This window comes from Lonchura striata, chromosome 1A (genome assembly GCF_050655825.1).
Source record: "Lonchura striata isolate lonStrDom1 chromosome 1A, ASM5065582v1, whole genome shotgun sequence".
NCBI classification, from domain to species: domain Eukaryota; kingdom Metazoa; phylum Chordata; class Aves; order Passeriformes; family Estrildidae; genus Lonchura; species Lonchura striata.
In genome coordinates this window covers 52923185-52948382 of record NC_140741.1, presented here as the reverse complement: position 1 = coordinate 52948382, position 25198 = coordinate 52923185, and the positions used below count along the sequence as shown (strand labels likewise).

The 25198-nt window shown below is 36.6% G+C and overlaps 1 protein-coding gene across 6 annotated transcripts in view; it reads right to left on the bottom strand.

The window, feature by feature from the left end:
* METTL25 (methyltransferase like 25) overlaps positions 1-25198 on the bottom strand; it is a 65603-nt gene that overhangs the window by 20950 nt on the left and 19455 nt on the right. For 3 of the 6 annotated variants that reach the window (XM_085568218.1, XM_085568220.1, XM_085568217.1), the window contains exons 6-11: positions 17489-17583; positions 14999-15028; positions 13777-13850; positions 11571-11664; positions 1184-1258; positions 488-559 (exon numbers count right to left, since the gene is read on the bottom strand). In XM_085568218.1, coding sequence (XP_085424344.1) covers positions 488-559; positions 1184-1258; positions 11571-11664; positions 13777-13850; positions 14999-15028; positions 17489-17583 — 440 coding nt within the window. The other 3 variants (XR_014951745.1, XM_085568221.1, XM_085568222.1) reach the window with 3 other exon arrangements.

The following is a 25198-nucleotide window of genomic DNA, read 5'->3' as shown; positions in this document are numbered from 1 at the left end:
AGAAAAAGTGCACCCTTTCTCATTATTGATCATAATTAAGAAACAGTAAAAGAAAGTCATAAACATTTTGGATCTAACTCAATATTTTTTAATTGTATGTTCCAAAGCACATTAATTGAACCTTTGAGTATTAACAACACAGTATTTGTTTAGCATTTCCAAAATTTTTAAAATTATTAAATATCTCATGTTGTATAAAATGAGATTTGATGCATCTTTGATTAATTTATTTTTTACTATCTATTGACTAGTAATTACCATACAATTAAAAGAGCATAAACTTTACTGTTGCTGCTTTGTTGAAAATAAAAACATCTGCTGGGCATATGTTTATACTAAATGGAATGAATGCTTATACTTTTGCAAATATGATGAGAATAATAATTCTGCAACAGAGAGTTTTGGTCTGCAGAGTAATAAACTGACTGAAATAGCCTCATTTCAGTGATGTAGCCTTTAGGTATCATAAAAGAGAATGCAAAAATACCTGCTCCTTGAGGTAGCAAAGACGATCCAGAAGTATCAAAACTTCTATGCAAGGAGCCAGAACAACCTTCAACTGAAAGAAAGATTAGATGCTATATAATCCTTTTGGGAAAGACAGGCAATACACTTCCAAATGGCTACATATCCTCACAACAATTCCAGGAAGGTCAATCATTTTTTAGGGGTTCTGTTGTACAAATGTTGCCTTACTAGTTTTCCCTTTGGGACAGACATCTTCAAAACAGATTATATTAAAGATCAAAAATACATGGAATGCCATAAAGTCAGGGAACGATGTTATTTAGTTGTTTTTCAGACATTGTCCAACAAGAAAATAATATTAAATGTAGCAGAACAATTTTAAAGAGGGAAATAATGAATTTTAATAAAAAAAGGTTTTTATAAAATCACTGCATGGAGACCAGTCTAGATTTAAAAGGAGACTGACATTCCATTCTCCAGTGCAATAGTCCCTCTTGAAAAAGAATCTTCCACGTGTTCACTTTATTACTTTACTGACACCTAATATAGTTCTGGAATAGGATACGCTCCAAAGTATGGAAGGGGGAACTGCTTTGTTTTTGAGATTGCATACCACAGTGCAAGACAGTCCACCTCCACATAAAACTTAACAGGGCTTTGTTCTAGACTAGCACATATATATACAAGGTAGTAGTATTAATCCTATAACTTTTACCATATTAAATGCTTCAAGCTCGTTCATTCTGTGCTTGTACTTTTCATAGTAATCCATTATACAGCTGTCTGGGAGCTGCAAGGGATTAAAAAAAGAGATATCAGAGTTATTCTAGTTACTTTTTAAAGGGAACTTTAGAATTAAATATTGTCACACTACAAAATGAAATCTGTGTTTCATTTTTGAAATTAGTGCTAAGATTTGTAGTAGTTTTCCAATAGTAGTTTTTCAGTTCTTATTTACAGCAACTGTTCTCCATACAACATTTTCCACTGACATGAAATACTGAGATATATCCATTATTCAGAAAAGTCCAGTCATTCTTAAATGAGAATTACACAGCAAAGTGGAGAGTGGCCAGCACTGCCTCTATGACTGTAAATGCCACAATTTGGGGCTGAATTTGATACACAGGCAGTTTAGGAACTTGACCAAGCCTTTTCAGCTCTCGCTGGCCAGTGCAGCAGAGCAGGTGCTGCAGCTGTGACCATGACTGCTCCTCACAAAGCATGCTTTCTATAGGGCAGCCAGACCACCACATCTCCTGGTTTTTGAAGGTCATGATTTGTCTGCTCTGCTGACCACAGTCTTGGACACTGAACAACACACTTGAGCTGGCCAAAGAAGTGGGAAGTAGGATTGCAGCATTATTGCTGATGGAGGCTGCTGGGAAGAACAGAGCTGGAAGAACCTGATGCACTTATGCAGTACTGGGAGTTTTGCAGTATGGCTGTTTTGTCGTGGCTATGGAATGAGAGTCCAAACTTAGCAGAAAAGCAATGGCTCTGACAGACATGTAGATGTGGCACCGAGGGACATGGCTTAGTGGTGGGACATGGCTTAGACTTGCAGCGCTGAGTTAACACTTGGAACTGATTATCTTAGAAGTATTTTTCAGCCTAAATGATTCTATTACTCTATGACAAAAGACTAGGAAAGCTTAAGTGCTTAATAAAATTTTGCAGTTTATTAGAAGAATCATCTGAGAGCATGTGGCTAATACAGTTGCAAAGAAGTAAAATCTTTGTCTAAAATAGGGAAACAACCCAGGAAACATTTAAAAAATACATTAGTTTTCAAATCAGGTGCATATTATGAACTTTATCCTGGGACAGCCAAGAAGGGACTGAAATGACCTCAGAACTATTACTCATTGTTACTGAGAAGTTCTCAAAGAGAATATGGCAGACAGATAGCAGATATATATCTTTTATTATAGAACAGACTGTTCACATCCAATGCACTGAAAAAATGGAAAAAATAAAGAATTTAAAACCACTTAAAGATAAGCGAATGAGCAATAATCAAGACAAATTCATCAAGAATAAATCATAAATCAGTCTACTTCACTTGTAAGGAGGGTAAAAGGATTCATGACAGATAAAAACAACTGGTTTTCATATATTTTGATTTCAAAAATATTTTTGATAACATTTCCCATAATAATTTCATAAGCAAATTTAGGAAACAAGCTTCAGATTAAAGTACTAAAAAGTCAGCAAAATCTGTTTGAATGACCATAACCAGAAAGGGGTTTCTAATGGGTCTGAGCAACTGGAATGACCTGCTGACTGGAGGTCCATTACGCAATGCAGTATTTTCATTAAGAATTCAGACAATAGAACAGAAACCACATTTGCTAAGTCTGCAAATGTGCAACAGGAAGGCATTGCCAGAACTTAAAATAACTTTCAGAAACTGGAGCATTACTTAGAGAAGTTTGAAATGCTGTGCAGAAGAGAAGTGACTAGGCTCAGGTAGAAATGATCAGCTGTTCAGGATGGGGAGCACCAAATGACAGTCTGGAAGACAGAGCAGATCATAAGCTGAGTGAGAGTCAGAGTTGTGCTACTGCAAAAAAATAAACAAAAACAATCACCATTCTGTGCCATGTATGGGAGAGCAGCCTGCAAAGTGCAGGAAGTAATCCTTCAACTCTGGCAGTGGAAAAGCTCTAGCAGGAACACTGCATCCATTTTTGGGCATCAGATTTCAAAGAAAGAAATGAACTGTCTGAAAAAGCCCTGAGAGGGAAAATAGATCAGAGATCTAGAAAATATGACCTATGAAGAAAGACTCAGAGAACTGGAACTGATCAGCCTAAATGAGACAAAATTGAGAGTGGGAATAATAACAGTTTTAACAAGGCTATCACCAAGAAGTAGGGAACAGTTTGTTCACTGTGTCTGTAGTGGATGGGGCAAGAACTAATGGGCTTGAATTGCAGAAAAAAAAAAAAACAAACCAAAAAACCAGTAAGCCAAAAACTTGAAGAAACATTTTCTCATAGAGGTTAATTAAGGACTTGAAGGTTGTCAGTCTCCATCACTGGAAGGTTTTAGAAAATCTGACAAATACTATTTTCAGGAATAATGCATCATTATAATTCTGCTTTAAAACAAGATTATCAGAAAAACCTTCTGTAGTATTTCAGTCATATTTTTTAAATTTAGAAAGTACATTTTCCCAACTGCAAAGGCAAGGTTGAGTAGCTTATCCAGCAGTACTAATGTGGACTAACAAGATTTTTTTTTGGTCTTATTGTTATTTTATTTCCTGTGAAGCTGTGCAAATATTATAGAGTTCTTTTTGTTTTTCTCTTCCCCTCTAAACAGTCAAACCAACTAAAATATATCGGTCATTAAATAAACTAAATAGTTTATTTAATCTCTGCCCTATAAGCTTTTCATTTCAACTGAGTATTAATAGGGTTTTAGTATAATGGATTTTTGAAATTACAGGCTATTTGGCATTAAAATACAAAGATCTATATTTGGAAAAATGTGATCTTGAAACCTTTCTGCTTTTGCTTCCTTTATGTTCTCCATTTTTCAAGATGAAGCATTCAAATTAAAAGAAAACAAGCTGTGAAATGTTTGGCAAATAAAAAGTGGGTCAAAAATGTCTATTGCACACTGCAATACTCAAGTATGTGCTTTTCCTTCCTGCCTATTACACATTCTGACTGTACACATCCTGCTGTCACGGATAGACTAGCTACTATTCCAAACTGTGCCTCAGATAACAGTTTGGTGAGCAAACCAGTTCAGTGCAACAGCCCAACTGGAAAAGAGAGAAAGTGTCCATTGAAAAGCACTGGTAGAGAAGGGCATGAAAAGGGTTAACTGGTAGCCAGCCATGTGGTCAATTTATTGGAAGACAACTAAAATCCAGATAAAATTGGCTTTGTCTGAAACTGCAACAGCTTTCCACCTGCCTTCGGTACCTAACACAAACTTCAGCTCTCCTTCCAGGGTGAAGTAGGAGTAGTTTATTCTTGGTATTTCTGAAGAAGAATTGTACTTCCACATGCAAAGCAAGCCCATTCAGCCACCGAAGTTGTCCAAGCAACTGTTCTCTGTGTTGTCACTCACTTGTATATCAAAAAAATTCTTCATATATATGCACTGAACATTTTTCTTACATTTTGATGTTAATACTATGAACATGAAAAAAACTCAAATATCTACATTTATCTTAATAATGACTCTGCACTCCAAGATCTAGCTTATGTTACTGACACTGAATTGTCCTTCATTTCATTTTGGCCAGTATTTCTTCCCTGATACAGCTACAATGTCTTCTGGTCTTTATCAGATTGTCTACAGAAGGACCTTGTCTCTCTTTGCATTGTGATGGTGATGCAAGCTTTATTTTGAACTGATTTCTTTATGGACTGATGTGGCCACAAACAGCAGGAACAAGCAAGAGGACCTGGCAGTGACCTAGCTGTAACAATACCATATAGGTATAACATATATACCATAAATACCATATGGTGGAGATGGCACTAAACATGAGCCATAGGGCTGACTGATCTGTTGTGAACACGGTGAGACTGTCACAGAGATCTGAGAGCATGTGAGATACCACACACCAGAGCACACTCATCTTGGGCTGCAGTCCCACAGGCATGCTGACAGAGCACAGGCTGAAAAGAAAATATTCAGGCACAAGGTGTGGGGCAATTACTGATACCACACTTCACGTTTCTTTAGAGAGGATTTTTTCAGCGCTGTATCCTTTCCTAGGCTAAGAGTACTTTCATTGAATGAAAGTCTTCTTTACCGTCCAATGCTGCACATGTCCACCAGAGAAGAGACAGCCTAAGGATGCTTTTCCACAGTCTGTTAGATGCAATTCCTCTTTGCTACCTCAAAGGGACTGCTTCTTCCTGCACTGACTGCACAATTCCATGTTTCCTCTCTCTACTTGTACCAGCACTATCAGGAACACTAATGAGAGTACAAGAAAACTGTAAGGCAATCCTTCTAGCAGCGTAGTGTCTTAGATGAGTTCAAAACATTTAGGAGAGCATACCTAACAGAAAATTTTAAAACTTTTCCAAGACTAAGGTAGTTAAAAATAATGTAATTTTATATACTGTAAAAGAATGTAAAACAGATAATGAAATTACTGAGAGATTTATTTAGAACTTTGTTTAAAATGCATTTCAAATTAATGGAATCTATATTATTTATAATTATACCTAACTGAGATACAAGTCACATCTCTTAGGACTCCTTGTCAGAGTAAAATGCTACAGTACCATAACTGGGATAGTATTTTGTCTATGTGAAAAACAGCTATGCTTAAAAACAGCATTATATGCTTACACTTTATAGAGTGCTATGCATGTGTTACCTGAGCTGTCATTTAGTACTTCCCTAACTAACAAAGGAAACAGGAAGTCTGTGAGATGAAATTCCTTCTGTCCAAGAAAACAGCAACGAAAGTCAACTCTTCAACAATTGTAAAATGCATTAAGTGTGTAAATCCATGTAGTACCTTCATCTTTTGACTGCTTTGACTGTCTCAGTTAATTGCTGTTTCAGGATTCAGGGGAAAGTGGAGAGATCATTGTTTTGGCTTTGACTCCTTCATTCACTGACATTTCAAGATATCCACATACACTGGCTGTGGGGTAGACATTAAGATCGTAAGAAATCTCAGGCTAAAAGTCCCTCTCTTCCCCATTTCTTGCAAAAATTCTTGTTAGTTCCCAGTAGAGCTGCAAATATTCAGGTTAGTTCATGTCTTAATGTATTACACAATTCCACTACTGACAGTTTCCCAGTCTTAAGTGAGTGTTTTTCCAACTCTTTTTAAAGCAAGAGAAAATTAAGCCACACAGTAAGCTTCGTGTTATCTCCCTTTATTTGCAAACTGCATTTTATGATATTCCACTAGTCACTGATGAGGAAAATTTACAAGTCAAGGACAGTCTACAGTAAGCTAAGAGTAACCCACTTACCAAATATTAAAAAACCCAAACTTGTCTAATAAAAAAATAAGCAATTAGCAAAAAAAAAAAAAAAGTATTTTTGCACAAATTCTGATTTCAGTATTGTCTACCAGTTTTAACACTCAAAATTAAATAGTACAGAGTCTGCAAAAGCACCAGGTGAACAGATGCCAAAGGCTGTCAGACACATACCCAGGCCTTATCTTTGTAAACACATTCTCCTTTTAATTGCCTTAAGCTAGCCCCTATAAAAGATCTTTTGCCAATCTATCTCAGTAAGAACAGGACAGCAGGAAACCTAAAGTTTTTAGTTTTATTTCTGAAAAACTCTAGAAATACATGTATTCTTATATGAAGACTTTTTGCCTTGGCAATAAGTCTTCATATAAGTGCTATTTGTAGCACTTATTGCCTTAAGCAGCAATCAGATTTGTTAATAAAGAGACTTCATTTTAAATGCATTTGCAAAGCAGCTACAAACAGCTAAAATATGTTCTGAGCTGAAGAGAAGGAATTGCACTCGCTGCTTGAAAGCAAAAAAGCAAAAAGTATCAGAGGGGCCAGCTACTCTAGGAGAAAGGACAGGGATGAATGCTCCATTCTCCCAAAAGAGAGATCCCCATTCACGTTAATTAGGCAAAATTATGAACAAAAGGAAAAAGAAATCTTGTGAGACAAAGAATTTCTCAAAAATCTATGTGACCTTTAATGCTCTGTCTGTACAATGCAGAGTCTATAGGAACAGAGTGACCTATGACAAAGAAAACAATCAGGAACAAAATACTGTTTTAGTATGTATCCAGACCAATTACTGTAGCCCTGTGAAGGGATCTCTAGATACGGCCCTCTAGAAGCACAAGGAGGGCCTCACTTTCACAAGTCCTTGCTCTCATGGGGCACTTCAGCCACACCAGTATCTCTTGGAGGGACAACAAAGCAGGGCATAAGCAACCCAGGAGGTTCCTGGAATGCTTTGGTGAGAACTTCCTTCCCATGAGACAGGGGAGCCAATGCTCTCAAATTCTCACCAACAAGGAATGCCTGGTGGGAAATGTGAAGCTCAAGGGGAAGCAGTGATCATGAAATGGTGGAATTCAAGGGCCTTGGGGAAGCGAGAAGAGCACACAGTAAACTCATTATCCTGGACTTCAGGAGACCAGCCTGACAGAGTACTATAGCATAGAGCCCTAGAGGGAAAAGAGGCCCATGAAGGCCTATGGTTAATACTCCATGAGTATTAAAGAGGAAGTGCTTAAAGAGGTATACCATGAGGTCAGCAGGCCAAACTAAACAACAAAAAGGAAGGCTATCAAGAGTGAAAGCAAGACCAGGTAGCCGGTGAGGAATACAGAAATATTGTCCAAGCACTCAGGGATCCGGTTAGGAAAGATAAAGCTCTCGTAGAATTAAACGTGACTGACATCAAGAGCAACAAAAAAGCTTCTAAAGGTACATGTGTGCACTCTCTAGAACAGGAGACTGGTTACACAGCTTACAGAGAACGCTGAGATACTCAACAACTTTTTTGAACGTGTCTTCACCAGCAAGTGTTTCAGCCACACCACCTGAGCTGCAGAAGACAAAAGCAGGGACTGACTAAATGAAGAATGGCTCACTATAGGGAAGATCAGGCTGAAGAACACTTAGGAGCCTGAAGTCCATAGGACCTGATGAGATATGTCCATAGGTCCTGAAGGAACTGTCAGATGAAGTTGCTAAGACACTATCCAGCATATTTGAGAAGTCATGTCAGCCTAGTGAAGTTCCCATAGAAAAAGGGGAACATAATCCACAACTCATTTTCAAAAAGGAAAAAAAATGAAGGCCTGGGGAACTACAAGTCAGTCAGTCTCACCTTGATGCCTAAGCTCATGCATCAGATCCTCCTGAAAACTCTGCTAAGACACATAGAAAATAAAGAGGTGACTGGTGACAGCCAACCTGGTCATTAATGGCAAATTGTGCTTTCAAATCTGGTGACCTTCTTTGAAGGGGTTACAGTATTGATCGATAAGGAAAGAGCAACTGACATCATTGCCTGGATTTGTGCAAAACATTTCACATTATCCCACATGACACTAAAAGAGTTGTGGCCAGCAGGCTAAGAGCATTGGGGCTGTGCAGCCTGGAGAAATGAAGGCTCTGAGGAGACCTTAAAGCACCTTCCAGTACCTAAAGGGGACCTACGGGAGAGCTGGAGAGGTACTTTTTACAAAGGCATGTAGTGACAGGAAAAGGGGAAATGCCTTTAAAATGAATGAGGATAGGTTTAGATTACATAAGAAAGAAATCCTTCACTGTGGAGGTGGTGAGATATGGCACAGGTTGTGCAGAGAAGCTGTGAATGCCCCATCTCTGGCAATGTTCAAAGCCAGGCTGGATGGGGCTTTCAGCAATCTGGTGTAGTGGAAGGTGTCCCTGACCACAGCAAGGGGGTTGGAACTAGATGATCATTAACATCCCTTCTATGATTTTATGATCCATCACCCAGAGAGCAATTCCATTAATTCTGAAGCTATTTTTACTACTGAGGTGAAGAGATGTGTGAATGGAACGGTCCCATATCAAGGCAGAAAAAAGGATTTAACTTGCATCTAGGTATTTAACTGACAGGCTCTCCTGCACTAAAAAGAAACACCATGAAAGGAGGAAATTATTTTTGCTAACTTAACAGGAAACTTCAGTCCTTGAACAGTAATTAGGTTATTGATAAATGCCTTTTTTGCCTTTTTTTTGTAGAAAAACTGTTTTACTATGTTGTCTCTAACTAATTTCTGACTGAGACTCTTTTCATAGAGAGTCTAATTCTTGCTTCACATAAGCAAAAGCTTCACATCTATTTCACAAAGGGAAGACACAGAGGGGTTTCTTCACATTAATTACTGGCATGATCCAATAACTTATCTTTACTTAAAATCAACAATCAAAAAACCTTAGTATTTGGATAATTATACCTGATGAGTCTTCATCAGTGTAATATTTAGCAAAAGGTACACACTTACAAAAATGAGTATCAAGGCAGGTTAGGTGTTTTATATACTTACACCCTTTATCCTGCCTCCACAATTGCCCTGACTTGAAAATGACTGGATTGCCCCAGGACTACCATTTGATCAGAAACAGAAGTATTGGTGTGTATAAGGGAAGCAGCTGTGAGGCTTATCATGAACCATTATGTTTGGAAGACTGTTTACATCTCACAGTACAGGTTCAGCTACAGTGATAAAAACCATGCAAGATTTTACCATACATGACAAGCTACCAAACCCTGGATTCCTAGAAACAGTGCCTCTATTCCTCTATTTTCCTTTCCAGTACTTTTATTATCATACAGAGATGAAATTCTTTTTAATATTCTGATAAGCTTCCTAAAAGACTGGAGACTCACAGTTTCTTGACTTCTGTATTTTAGAAAATATCTTTGCACATGTGAAACAGAGACCCATATGGAAACAATTTTTTCTCATAGTTCTCTGGTTGTATTCCACAATGTCACTAAGTTTTAGCTGCTTTCTAAATATAATCTAAACATATTTATGCATTAACACAATGATTGCCTCCCTTTTTTTTTTTTTTTTTGTGAATGACAAGGACATTTTGGATTACTCTGGAATCCCACCTTATATTCTTCCCAATGCATCAGTTTTTGTCCACTGCCAGAGACAAAATAGACATTTGGTCTGTGCAGTACAGCTGCTCTTTTGTTCATTTCTAAATAGAGCTAAAAAAATTCCACATAAATTTATCTTTGATTTTGTTGTCTTTCAGAGCAAATGTTTAGACTTCATCACATTTCTAGCTATGTAAGTATTTTTTTTTCTGAAGAGAGGCATTTAACATATTCTCCAATATTGTGTAGATACAGTGCTGACTCCACCATGAAAACTGCAGGGTCAGAACCACTGTTAAGGGAGCAGTAACAACTTTCCTCTCAGTAGTATCAAAATAGCACTGGTTTTGTGCTGCTGCAGATTTCAATATAGCTGGGAAATAAAAAATAATATTGTTTACATCAGCATAAAATCCAGTCTTCAGTATGCAGCCAGCTGCACATAAAACGAGGAGAAACATGAGCAAAAGTAAGCATTTATTAGCAACCACATAAATGTGCCATTTGAAGCAGTGTTGACAGACATCTTTGTCTCAGGGCAACTTGCATTTGTCCAGACCCTTCTTAGCAAAAGGCAACATATCTAAAATCAGACCTCTTGACACAAACTTTCTATGCTTACTGGTTTTAAAGAAAACAGTGAACAAATCTGTACTAGCAGAGTTCAATCAATGATCTTGTGAACTGATTATTACACAAACAGTCCCCTATTGCTTTTTGGGTGACTGTATACACATGAAGAAAGACATAATTTTATTTCTAGCTGGGTTGAATGCAAATTGTCACTGCCTATTCATACAGAAAAGCAAACAGGTAACTACATTCTTTAGATGTGATCTGCTAACTACAGATTTAAATATAATCCTTTAAAATACAGCACACTTCAGGCATAAGTCTTTATTTTGACAGTGTCAGGATGATTCCAATGTCATTTGAATTTACTCACTTATTTGGTTTTGCCCGTTGCTCCTAACTCATGCTTCGATGTGTCTGGCAAATTTTAAGTGATTTAACATTTTGACTACAGGTTTTAAACATTACCAAAGACTGCAACAACATTTACCTTAAATATTTTACATGCTTGCCACTCCCACTTTTCCTTTGATTGTACTTAATTTGTTAACAACCTGTCTAGTATTCTCTATTGTCTCCTTTGCACAATTTGTTCTCACAACACGGATATGATCTTCACACAGTCATATTCCATGCCTAATGCTATGTTGCCATCTGTTGACCAATGGAGCAGTTGTAAGACTAAGACTAAGACGATACTCAAGAACACAAAATCTCAATATTATTTAAAATCTCTACTTTATACTTACTTCTTTTTCTCTATCTAACAAAGTGATTTAAAATCTTCATCTGTTTCCTTAACATTTACTAATTTAAAGGTATTAAGTCTTCAAACATAATATTCATATAGCAATATATGACATAAATAAACTCAATGGCTACAACATTGCATTTTGGTGCTGACTTGAGAACTTACATGGATATAACAATTTCATATAGTCACTAATTAAGAGACTCACCTTTGAATCATCCAGTTCCAGCTTTTTCAGAGACCGTCTGACATAATCTATGAAGGAGGATGATTTGGAGAAGGTTTTTCCAACATGTCGATCACTGCAAATACAGTACTGAAGTATAGGCTTTTATACATCCAACAACAAAATTCAGATATTTTTATCAGAAGAAATATATCAGTTGGATGGCTACTACTGCCAAGTTACTAACAACTCGCCTTTTTCCCCCTTCCACGTAAAATAATCTAGCTAATACTTGAAGTAACTTCTAGACACAGCAATGGTATAATTGTATTATGGTTATAATACAGATATTATTTTACCTAAAATTTTGAGAAGTAGTTGAAGTTTCTTTTTAATTTCTTCACTAACATTTCTATTTCCTTATATGAATGAATTATTATTTCCAATGATAGACATTTCCTTCTATACTTCTATATTACTTCATAATCTACCATGATGCTGCTGTAATTTATTTAACAGCAACCACCAGACTGAGCAAATGCCACTTTTGCTTGTTACCTGGTGTTCTTATCCTTTCAATTTTTATTTCACTAAATGGTGCCAGAATTCTGTCCTGTTCACGATTCAATAGCCTGCATTTCAAGCTAGACAAAAATGTGTGGTTTTTTTTCAATAAATACACTAAAATAATGCACAAAAACTTAAAAAAACATATAGGAAGAATGAATCCTAGCAGACCACTCATATTTGTTCTCTGTGCTTAAAATATCTTGGAGAAACAACAAAGAAAGTTTTTTTTAGTCTGAATTCACTTTCTTGACTGAATCTAACATTATTTCTCTTCCATATGTGCAGAGTAAGAGTTAAATATTCAGGTACAGAATGTTCAGCTACTGAATTACTTAACAAAAAATATATTTTCCCCACACCCTCCCAGTTAAAAACTGAATAGAAGTATCTTAGTTTAAAACTTTTCTCCCTCTTAATTCTTAGAAAAACCTATCTCCTTATCTAAAATCTGGAACGAACATCTGGAGTCAACAGAAAGATTTCAAAAGATTTCACTCAGTACTAATGCTGTTTAGCTGTCAAGAACCCTCACTCATTGATAATAATTTCTGCTGTCATATTTAATATTCAAATGCACCTAGGCTGATGAAGCCTGAGAATCAGTTAATGAGTGTGTTGTTACATCATTCCTACAAAGATGGGCATTTAACATCTTGCTCAGTAAAAAAAAAATAATGGGGGTGAGGCAGGTCTTTCTAAGACATTGTGTTCACTACAGACATATAATCTTAATTAATTCCTCCAAATTATACTTCCTTCAAAAATTGAAAAATCTACCTCACAATTTTTCTTTTGTCTGCAATTTAGCAGCCATGACTTTTTGTGTGATATTTTATGCAATTTTAAAACAAAGAAGCATTTATTTTTTCTGGAATTTGACCTTCTGAAGGGTAAGCTGTCTGACTCGACATTCAGCAAAAGTTTTAAGGGTATTTGCATTAGCACTTATTTTAGATCAGGAGTATACTTCTGAAGCAAATTTTCTGGTTTTCTCCACCTCTCATGGCTTGGCTCACACCATGAAATAGTATCAGGGCTCGAAAAGAGGTTCTTTTCAAACTAAATTAAACTGAAAGGTGTGCTTCTGGATGTGTTCCAACTACTAACAGGCATACATCCCACAGAATAAGAGAAAATTTAATCCAACTGCAACCACAGAAGAGTATAATGTAGATGTCAGGTCCTCAGCAGCAGCTCTCCAAATCCCATTCCTACAAGGAAGCAGCATTTGCCAGTGTAGGCACAGGCAGTGAGTAGCTCTTTAGAGCCATGATGGCCATTGAGCTGTCGGCAGTTTTTCTCAGGACAAACAGAAATGCCTTTTTCCATCTGCAGTATCAAAGCTGCCAGGACCACTGCATGACAAGGTAGCCCAGGACTGCGTTAACTTCTCAGTGCATTTGCTGAGTATTCTCAGGTGAAGATCTGCTTTACCCACGTACCCAGTACCAAAGAGGGCCTATTTCATCTACATGTAAAGGAAGGGCAATACATTTTTGATGTGGATGGAGGGTGAGCAAAGCTATCTTGCATTTTAATACCCATGTGTATATACAACCCGATAAGACTGATTCTGACATTCCTTCTGCTTTCCAAAATATACTTTCTCTATAGCACAGAGGTGAATGAGAATCAGATCAGTCTTTAGCTGGTATTCTGTGAATTCAGAGCTTACTACCTTTTGGTGACTCCATAAATTTCTTCTACAATAACCTGAAGAACAGCTCGATAAAACAATGATTCTGTAGGCAGCTGCAAAAAATTTTACAATGGCAAGGATTTAAAATTGGCACTGAAATTAAGATCAGAGTAACAAAACCAGTATTGGCTTCCCTAACTGTTTATTGAATTTTATACTTTATGATCAGTCATACCAGACTTAAGAGGACAATTTATTAATGTTATTGCATCCAGTTAAAATTATGTTTTTAAGTCAGCTTCTAATATAACCATAAATGGAAGAAAGGAAAAAAAAAAACACGCAGACACTCTTGATGGAAAGAAAGACAACAGACAAAAACACACTGTTCATGATCTGAATTCTAATATGCAAAATAAACAACAATTATATAAGTTGTTTTGAAGACAAAAGGAGTAATTACCTAGCTGAATCATCTGTGGTCAGACTGTAGTCTGAACCATGCAGAAAGTATTATGCTAAAAAAAAATACTAAGAATTTCATATATTTGTCTATGAAAAATATGTTTGCATATAACCAGTTAATGATTGCCAATTAAAAACACACAGAAAGAGCTGGGGTCAGTGGGCTTATTAAATATGGAAAGAAATCTCTCAGCCTGGCCTTTTAAATAATTGCACAGTTGGTGCCAACCATCCCTTAAGGATAACTGCACAACAATAAATCAAAAAAATTGAAAATATTTATTATTCTACTACTATTTACTATTATTTAAAATATTATACATTTTAATGTATAATATTTTAATCCTCTACATGGATTAAAAATGAGAATTATGATGTTTTTAACAAGTTCAAGCTTTTGTCATAACAATGTCTATTTTTACATTAGTTGATAAAACATTGGGATAGAGTGATCCAAACCAGGGATATCAGAAGGACATTTGCACTGAATTTATGCATTAGCTGAAAGATAACAAAGGAAATTAGGAAGGGTAGTTTAATGCCTTAAATTTTAAGCTGTGCTTTTTTTTTTCAGACTCTTAATTGTCAAAGGAAAACAGATTCACTTAGTACAAGCACAGCAATAAAAATGTGATTTCATGATGACACACGCTATCTATCAGGATTTGACATAGCGTAGGCCAGTATTTCAGACTCCAGATATGCAGAAGTTCAATAAAAGGCCATGGATTAAGAACATTCAAGGGGGGAAACCACATTTTATCTTAGAATGGCTAAAATAAATAGTATTACTTACCATTTGGCCAACTGCAACTCTCTCCAAAGCCTTTAAGAGTCAAGGAATTAAATTGCTGATATGTTTATTCTTTATCATAACATATTTAAACACATTGTATAAAAATCAGAGGAGATGACATTTTAAAAGATTAATGGTGTGACATAACATGAGCTTGCACACTTTAAAGTGTTAATACCTTTAGGCATTCATAAGCAGCTACTCTTGTTATTTTGGTTTATTTATAGGAGAAGCAATGATATCCAACTGTGTGGAAATATATACATGGGAAATTTGCTTGTTTTTCTTTCTATCACACAAGAATTTCAGAGGATTACTTTCTGTGAAAGTGCTAACAGCAAATGCATTTTTACTGAATCTATTTCTACTGAAATAGAAATAATTCACTTTACATATTTAATTATTTAAAAGTAAATATTAGTTCGATGGATAATATTAGTTTTAATCACGAGTACTCAGATAAACTGAACTGCTGATATACAGGCAAATGAAGTAACTTCAGCTAGACTGCAGTTTAAAATACTGTGCATTATTTTTCACTAGTCTTCATACTGTAGATGCTGATGTAGATGTGAGACTACATGATTTTTATGATGCATAGTGACAAAGAACAACAAATAATTAGAAGCAAGTAATATTCTTTTACAGTTGAAAAGATAGTGTACCTAAAAAGCTTTCAACAGAGTTTTAAAGATCATAGTAAAAATGAAGACAAAACCTCAGTATCTGATTATCTGATACTACATCCAATTAGGTAGCAAACCAAAAATGCCTCATCTGTAAATGATTATCACCTTTAGTCCCAAACTTCACTACAGTAAATAAGACTGCCTGTTACACAATCACCCACTCCTTCTCCTTGTTATAGAACTGATCTTGTATTTCACACTTTCACACTAATCTTGTATTTCAAACACAGTCCACATAATTGCAGTTCCTACATTCATGGCTTTGGCCAACTATTAGGTTTGCCTTTTGCTGTGTATGCTCTCACAGCAGCATCTATCTGCTGCTGCTGAGGAGATGGATATGGGTTCCAAGATATATTGTAAGGCTCTGAAGCTGGAACTCTTGCCCAAGACGTCTGGCCCTTGCCAATTCAACCAATTTAAACTTTGAGTGTCATTCTCAGCAGACTTTCTGCTAACCACCCATTAGGCCAAGAAATGTGGGTGCTTAGTGGTTCTGTGCTGGCTCCCTTGTACATCCTACATGGCAAGGAAAATCCTAGTAATGAAAAATGCATATAGACAATTACAGACATAACAGAAGTATGTAGTTACACAGGAGAACTCTTTGCCTTTTGTGAATATTCAAACAAAAAGTTTTTAATTGCCAGATTTCTGTGATTTGTGAGAAATCTAAAATAGATATATTTAGCATGATCAGTACTCTCTTGGGGGTCATTTGGTTATAAAATTTATCTTCCTACCACTCCTAAAAAACAGCCCAACCTTTTTCTTTCCAAAAGAAATAGAATAGGAAACAGCTAATGTGTCAGCTGAGGAAGGACTGGTATTGTATAACACCAACAAGCAAAAGAGAAAAGGCAATTCCCTTTAGAAAGCACTTTTCTTCTGCTGAGTTTTACAGCTACATCTCTAAAATGAACAATTCTTTTCTTTTACTTTGCCAAGGGTAACACATTTAAGCCTCATGGATCCTAAACAACTGTCCTCCTATATTTTCTCCTGACAGCATTTAATTATCATGGTAGTTCAAGTTTACATAACCTCAATACATTAGTCCACACTGAGTCTTCAGTCTATACTGTTCTCTGTAATGGAGGTATAGAGGCAGCAGCAGAGCCTAGACACAACCTGATGTGATTTATCTGGATACCATAAATTAAAAATTAATAGAGGGAAGGAATAGTGGTCTTTTAACTCAAACAGTGGCAAACATTTTCAGTACCTGTTTTTTCAAATTAGACAACAGCTCATCATACCATCTTGATAAGGCTAAGTCTCTAAAAGTACTTTATCTCTTGGTGGAATGTTAAAAAGATGTTTCCAGACTCTTAAGCTACATGGATTTTTAGAGCTCCTCCAATGTTTGGAATAGGCAGGGTTGTTCAGGTTTTAAACAGCTAGAACATTCAACATTATGAATCATGAGGGCATTGAGGGAGTTACTGATTGCAATCCTTCTACAATTACCTTGTTTCTCGCTAAGTCCTTGGCTAAGAACTATTATCCTGAGGGGTTACCTTGTTTAGGTTTCAGCAAAGTTTTGGCCTTTCTGTCCACTCTTAAAATACATTTCTAGCAATGCTCATTTTTTCATGCCTTCAGCAAGTATAAAATATATAAAGCTGGAAGGTAAATACTATTTTTTTATATATAATACATCATGCTTACAACATTAATGATGCTATCCTGTAGATTCTTGGATTGAAGTCATGGCTTCAGGATCAGCAGCCAAAAACAATGAATCCTGTAACATCTGGACAAAGCTCTCAGTAGGAAACGAAAGGAAGGGGAACCATACCAAGCATGCTGACATCCTAGCATTGCGACCACAGCACCAGCCTTTGTTCTTCAAGTACTGACACATAGGAAATCCCCAGACTTGGTTGTGGCATTCTGCAATATGGAGGATAAAAAAGGCACAGCTTTTCCTCTTACAGAATACACAATGGTTGAGCAAGATGAACAGTAGGTAATATAGTAGAAACATGTTCTCATACAGTACCAGACCTTGTGGTGGTGCTACAAAAAACATGTTTTCACTATAACAGATGTTTTTGGTTTATGCTGAATTTCTGGTCTTTTCACATTTTCCAAAACAATTTTAAAGTGAGTGTCCTTTACAAAACTCCGCTGAAAAAACAGTCAAAGGGACAAGAGAAAAGTTTGCAAATACTCATGGCAACCTTCACCATGACATGAATCACAAGATGTAAGCCAAGCAGTGATTCCATACAGCCAGGCTTCAGTACCACTTCTCACTGTCTTCTTATTCTATCCCAAACATCTTTCAGATATCACACAGAACAGTATGTATTTGTTTATTCCAATTCTGAAACAACATTCTGATGTAAGGCAGAATGTTTGTTTTCCAGAAAAGAGCAGCTGCAAAGGCTCTTGCTGTTTCTTCAAAACACCAAGAAGCATTTGCATCACAATCTGTTCTCAGTTTCAGCATCATTTGTATTTTGAATAACAAGGCAATTATTCATATTTAACACAAATGCAAGTGTGGGAAAACTGGTACAGAGATTACTTTATAGATGTTCTTAATAGTCACGTCTAAATGTACATAAACTCTAAAAGTTTAGAGTTTTCTTTAACACGTCAGCTGATTTTTAGATCAGTGAGTAAGATTTACTGCTTTCTTAAAAAAAAAATACAAATTGGCCGAGATCCTAGCTTTTTAGCACAGGAAGGTGACTGGGGCATATTTCAGAATAAATGATATAATGGGGTTAAAAAGAGGGGACAGCAGAAAATTTACCAACAGTTGGAGATATATACATATAAGCAGAATTCACTCTGCAAAAGTTAAGCAAAGAAAAAAAAAGCCAAAAAAGAACCCTCCCTACAACTCATGGGAGGGAGGGAAAGCCTTTGGCTTTCCTGCAGAAGTGCCCAGTCTCAGCTGACCACTAGAGACTAACAGCAAGCAGGCAAGAAACCTCTGCAGGCAACATCACACTTTGCCCTCCTTTTAACCCTGAGGAACATCAGAGGCGCTTAGGGGCCAAATACTGGTTTGAGAACCATGATTTAAGAATAGGATTTTAATTATTAGCATTATTAGCAAAAGGAGAAAGAAGATTTTTTAGAAATAAAGATGCAATTTGACCAGATTGCAAGTGGTTTCAGCACTAGGAATGTAATAAGAATTTGTAAGTGCCTCATGACAAGCTCTAAAATACTAATTAACTTCAAGTCTAATTATGGAGTACATAGAATATATGGATATTTCTGCTGCAAGGATGGCAGTAAGAACTTATTGAATGCAAGAAAACAGTGACTGACAGTTCCTATTGTATGCTTCTCATATATGTCTTTCTAATATCACTGTTAAAATATTTTGAAATAAAAATTTGCGAACTGAGTTAGAAAGATTAAATCCTTGATCTTTTCAAGCAAATCCCTTCCAATTTATATCTTGTCCTCTAGGCAAACTAATCATTCATTCAAGTTAAAGTTACTACCCTGGGAGCTACAATCTCAGTATCAGTGCACTGTATTCATGCATAATTCAGGTAATCTTTGGAAGATTATCAATCAATGCACCATCTTCATTTAAATTACTGAAACTGTAAAGTAGGAGAAAAAGAGAGGGAAACGAATGCTTTAAGTTAGAAAGAAAGTTTTCGTATAATTCAAAAGTTGACCACACATGTACAGTATTGCTTTAAATTCTATTAATTTTTTCACATCTAGTCTGCTGTTAAGCACACTTTAAAAAATTTTAGGATTAATATATTGCTATAATGTTCATATATTTACAAGCTACATTTTAAAAGACTACAAATTCTTTTAATGCCCGCAACTATTTAAGATATACTTAATATTATATAGCTCACTAAATACCTTATTGTGCTTCTATCTAACAACACGACAGCTGTTCTAAACTGTACAAATCTCAAAAAATATTCAAGAAACATTTAAAGTATATTTTAACTATTCCACGGAACATTTCACAGGAAACAGTTCAAGTGTCCAACAGCGCATGAAGCACTCACATTTTAATTCACTACAGAGTAGCCAATCAGACAGAGTTCCTTCTATGAACAGTTAATAAAATGGGAGATTTTGCATAATCATTCGGTGAGCTGAACTGCAGCTATAATGGTGTTTAATATCAGAAGATATTAGTTAAATAGCAAGGATTTACCTCTAACCCAACTTCTAAAAAAGACTGAATCACGCATTTAATAAAATGCTGCAAATATCACAACAAAGCATAAACATTTTTTAATTGATATGGTATTTATAAAAAAATATAAGGCAATACAAGTAAGATAAAGGTAAAATCCTTTTCACTCTGTATGTGAACAAATGATGACAAGGAAGTTCAAGAGAATGTATTTGACACTGCACATCTTATATAGCTCAATGTGTATGTACACAAATGATGACACATTGTGTCCGTATGTGCACAAATGATGACAAGGAAGTTCAAGAGAATGGGACAGGGTTCTCCAATACCTTTAATATTACGCCGTCCATAGATTTTCATGTCTAAGAATAATACTACAATTTTTAGTGTGCTAATATTAAAATTTTACTTCAAAAAGCTTTAAAGTAAAATATGGTCTTTATAAAACAACAGGACCAACAATCTTTAACATTACTGGGAAAAATAAGCCTGACTTAAGTCCCATGGGATAAGCCAGATCATAAAGGTGTGAAGGCAAAAATGTTTGTGCAGCATCATGTTCCTCTTGGCATGCCTTTTCCAGCCCTGGTGTCCCTGGAGCTGTAGGCTTTGTGGGAATCTTAGAATCCCAACCCTAAACCTAATGGCTGCTTTTGGCTGATTATGTAATTCAATTTATTGAAATAGCATTTTTTCCTCTGAGATTTTTCAGTGGAAATTAATCTTTATTACCCTCCTCATTTTTTTTCACATACACCCTACTTTGCTTCCTTGTATATATTGTAAACTACATCAAAGTAGTACTAAAACACAAATAACCTTTTTCAGATCCTCCATAGCCTCTATCTTCCACAACATTGTAGATTTTCAGTCTACTTCTGTTATTCCAAACAAAACAGATTAACTACTAAATTGGCTTTTGCCTTCATGGGAAAGATGTAATTCACTGTTCCTTAAATTTGTATTTTTCAAAAAAAGTCCCCTGAACAAGCAGTATTTTGCTGGGGGAAGCAGAGGGTAGTGGGGAAGAAAAATGCTCTCTAATTCCAGGAAACAGAATTAGCTGTCACCAAAATAATTTCCAAAACCCAAACCTAGAGTATGTTTTAATTATGTGCATTAAAACTTCGGCATTCTCAATTTTAACCGCGTAATTTCTACACACTGAGAAAAATACAAATGTAAGATGGTTTCAGGTTTTAGTACAGTCTTGCTACATTAATTAATGAAAAATACCATAATAATTTCAATAGGTAATACTTTCATTTAGCATCGGTAAAGCTTACCTTATTAGTATTTTTTCAAGTTTCATATTTTTTTCAGAATCAATTTTTATAGAAAACATCTGGGGTTTAGTGACTAGTTAGCTGTGTCACAAATACATGGAAGGGTTCCCTATACAGCAATATCTAAAGATACCTTGGGAAGGAAATTAAGCTTTTTGATCTGTTGCTTGGAAGTGTTTTCCTGTGTTGCCATGGTACCAGTGGTAGCTATTTTAAGACATTGGCCGTGGAATATCTTTGAAAATATACCTAGGTTACACATAAATCATCTGTACTCTAATACCCTGAAACAGTGAGCAATCTTTTATATTTGAGTGGAACAGATACAAAGCCATAATGTTTCTGGAAGTAATCCTTTAAAAAATTCAGTTTTGTAGTATTTGTCCTCTGAATCCACCTTACTCAAGGCTTTCCCATGTTTCACAAGTCTGCTTTGCTGACTTCTTCCAGAGTGCCTTATTAAGAAGCTACCTTCCAAAGCTTCTTGGAGGGCGTTAGGACTTCTCTACCCATCAGTGACCTGACTTTGGAAATCCTTACACAATCTGGAGTTTATATTTTGTTGTACTTACATCAACCTCAAAAAGAGCTTCTATCAGATAGCTATCACTGAGTGTATCTATACAACTACACCTATCTCTTATTTCAAATTGCAGAATCAAAGAATATGCTGAGTTGGAAAGGACCCAAAGGATCATCATGATCACCTCTTAGGCCTGCACAGCACCATCCCCAAGGATCACACCAGGTGCTTGACAGCATTTCCCAAACACTTCTTGAACTCTGTCAGGCTTAGTGCTGTGACCATATTTGTTGAGGACTCCACATGATCTGAAGTGTTAAAACTTCCCCCCAATAGGGGAGGTACCTGGGCATTTCCACCTGAACCTAAGTGTGCCACCTTAACTCTTGAAGTGTTTGTTTCATGGCTTCCCCCACCCCTGATGGATCTAGAATTGACCGTCACTTGAACCAATGGACACTGGAAGTGCAAAGTGCTCCTGAAGTGCAAAAATAATGGGTGATGATATCTTTTCGATCTGCTAGCTACTCTTAAAGTTTCTTTTTCTTCCTTGTCTATTTTCTTCAGTGATATTTTCATGCTTTTATAATGTCATATTACTATAGATAATAACCAAAATGGCTACATTTCTATTGCAACCAAATTGTTCTAAAATACATATACCTCCACAAACACACACTCTTATATATATACCTGTAATTCATTTCACTCTATTCTGCCCCAAGGGATATATTAAAAAGAATCTCAGTTATCCCATCTCTGTGGTGGGTCTTAACAGTAGCTACAGAGCAAGAGCAACATTCATGTGTTTTTTCCTCAAAACAGAGGATATAATACTGAAGAATTTCACTGGTTTATAGACTGGTACTGATGTATTTGGTAATATGGAGGATGGAAATAAGAGAATCAGAACACAGAAACCCAAATTCCTTTTCAAGGAAAGCAAAATCTTTTTCAAAATATGTTGGATTTTCAGTTTTTCTCTATTTAGGGATAATCACAGACTAGCTGGTACATTGCCCCAAAAATATGTTAGCTGAATGTAAGACAAAGCAGCTCCCAAAAATGTTAAGAGTATCTCCTGAACAGAGACACAGAGTTTGTTTTAACCTAAAAATCATTAGTAAAGTGATTTTTTCCCCAGAAAAACTGACATAATAGCTCACTATGTAAATAGGTTTATGTAAAATGTTTCTGATAAATAATAAAATCCCTTCTACTCTGATGTAATTGACTACCCAATGCAGTAACAGAGAAGAAAACCCCCAAAGGAATCAATTATACTAATGGCTATATATATATATTTTATCCATACAAAAATCTCTACATAAACAGACAATTCTCCTTAGAGAGAACCACAGTAAAACTACTTATAATTTTCCAAGAGCTGTCATATTATTTCTTATTAAATGAATCTTAGAATTTCATACTGCTTATAACAGCAGTGAAATTTAAAGACAGGTGTTAAAAGACATTGGCTTCAACTTTTTAAAACTGAGTTGAAATCTGATGTTACACAGCAATTCTTGGTTGTTTTAGCTACTAATAAGTCAAAGCAAAGTCTTTCGTTATCATAACAGTTCAAAATTATTCCCAGCATAATTGAAAATGTGGTCCCATTACAAAAATTTTCAGATTAATTCAGCTTATTTAGAGACACATAGAAGGACACTGTATACTGATTGTATTATTTTTCAAGATTGTGATTGCGGCACATACTTTCATCAGAAATGCTCATTAAGTATTCACAGCAGGTCCAACAGCAAACGGAATCAACCAATCTTGCAATATCTGTACTATTTTTACAGTATGTGAGAAATCCAATGCATTATTCACTGAAGTCATATCAGAAAAAAAAAAAATCCCAAACTTGTGATAACCAAGATAATTCAGTAGTCCAACAAAAACACCATAGTAACATTTTGTTGATATTTTGTCAACCCAACACCCCAGACTTATAAACACTATGTTAGGCATTATAACAGGTAAATTTTATTCCTATGAATACCAGTTAATTCCAGTTAATATGATGTGTAAAAGAAATTTTTCACTGGCCTCAAACAAGACTGACCTTGGTATTAAATCTTAAGTGCCAAAGAACCTACTGTCCAGCCATACCAAATTATGGCAACCAGAAGTCCATTGCAGCTCCTCTGTGAGCTGGCTCCTCTGCTTCATCTGTGCTTATGAGAACAACCCTCTGAGTTTACATTAACGAAACAGCAAAGATGGAAAATATGTTACTCTGGGGGCAGGAGCTTTGAGGTGGACTTGCCACAACCCTGACTATAAGAGTGCACACCTCAAGAGAATAAAAAAAGCTTTTAAAGAGGACGAATGATATTTTAAAAACAGATTTTGTAAAACTTTGAGGCTGCTTAGTCAATGCTTTATAACAAAACTTCCCACTGTGTCCTCGCAGGCAAGCCCTTGCTTACTGGACTGATTTCAAATGAGTCAGTAATTTCCTGTGCGGCAGCAAATTCTGCCCAATTCTCTTTGTTTCTTCAGAAGATCCGTCATTGCAGAGATGGAGCTCTAAACCTGCCTCCTAATATTCAAACTAGTCTCTCCACTGTGGAGTTGCATTTTCATGTTTTATTACATTTTCATTCTGTAATGGTTTGTTCCAATGTACCCCCATATTCCTTTCGGTTTGCCCCTAGTTTTCCCACCCTACCTCATGTGTCAGTCAACTAAAAACTGCATAGTCATTCCTGTCCCCTCCCAGGTGCCTTGTCCGTCACTCGATGTCCCTTCCCCTACCTCTAGAAACGTCCATGCAGGATGCTGGGTGATTGGATGAGGGCCTGGGGCCCCTCCCCTGTCTATCCCTCACTGGTTCCCTCATATGTCAATCCCTACAAGAGCCACTCCCTAATGTCTTCCCATTGGCTGGTTGGTTCCTCTCCCTCCTCGTATATAACTTGTTGCAAGCACCTCTTGGGTGCTCTTGTTGGCTGGCTGTGTTCGTGTGCTGTTGGACCCTTCTGGGTCACAGTAAACTTTGGAGTTAGCCCAAAACAGGAGTCTCTCCTTCTTCATCGCTGGTGGGATCTGCGGTGCCCTCAGAACCCACGAAGCACTCTCCAAAGCCCAGCTGGGTCCAGCGGGGGGTGCTTCCTGCTGCCCTACTCACCCCATCGGAGAGCTAGCCGGGGCTGAGGTATTTGGGCCAAGGATTCGTGGTGAGGATGCGGCACTCCACACCAAGCACCTACATGTCTCTGCCATCTCTGACTGATGTCAGCACAGTAGCCAGTAGCTTTCCTGAGTTCAGTGTCAGAGCCTGGGCCAGCGAAGGACTATCTACAGCAGAGATTATATTGGCTGAAGTAACACACAGGCCAACCAGAAACACACAACTGCATGTGGCCAGATGGGATGCATTTCAGGACCACATAACTCACTGGTGCCCCATGAAGACCATACTCTATCATCTTTGACAGGTCATGATTACAGGAAACAGGTGAAAACCACACCCACCTTCACCTGAATAAACTCAGATAGTCTCAACAAGTTTATGGAGCACATTTTCCTGGAAACCATGCCCAGGCC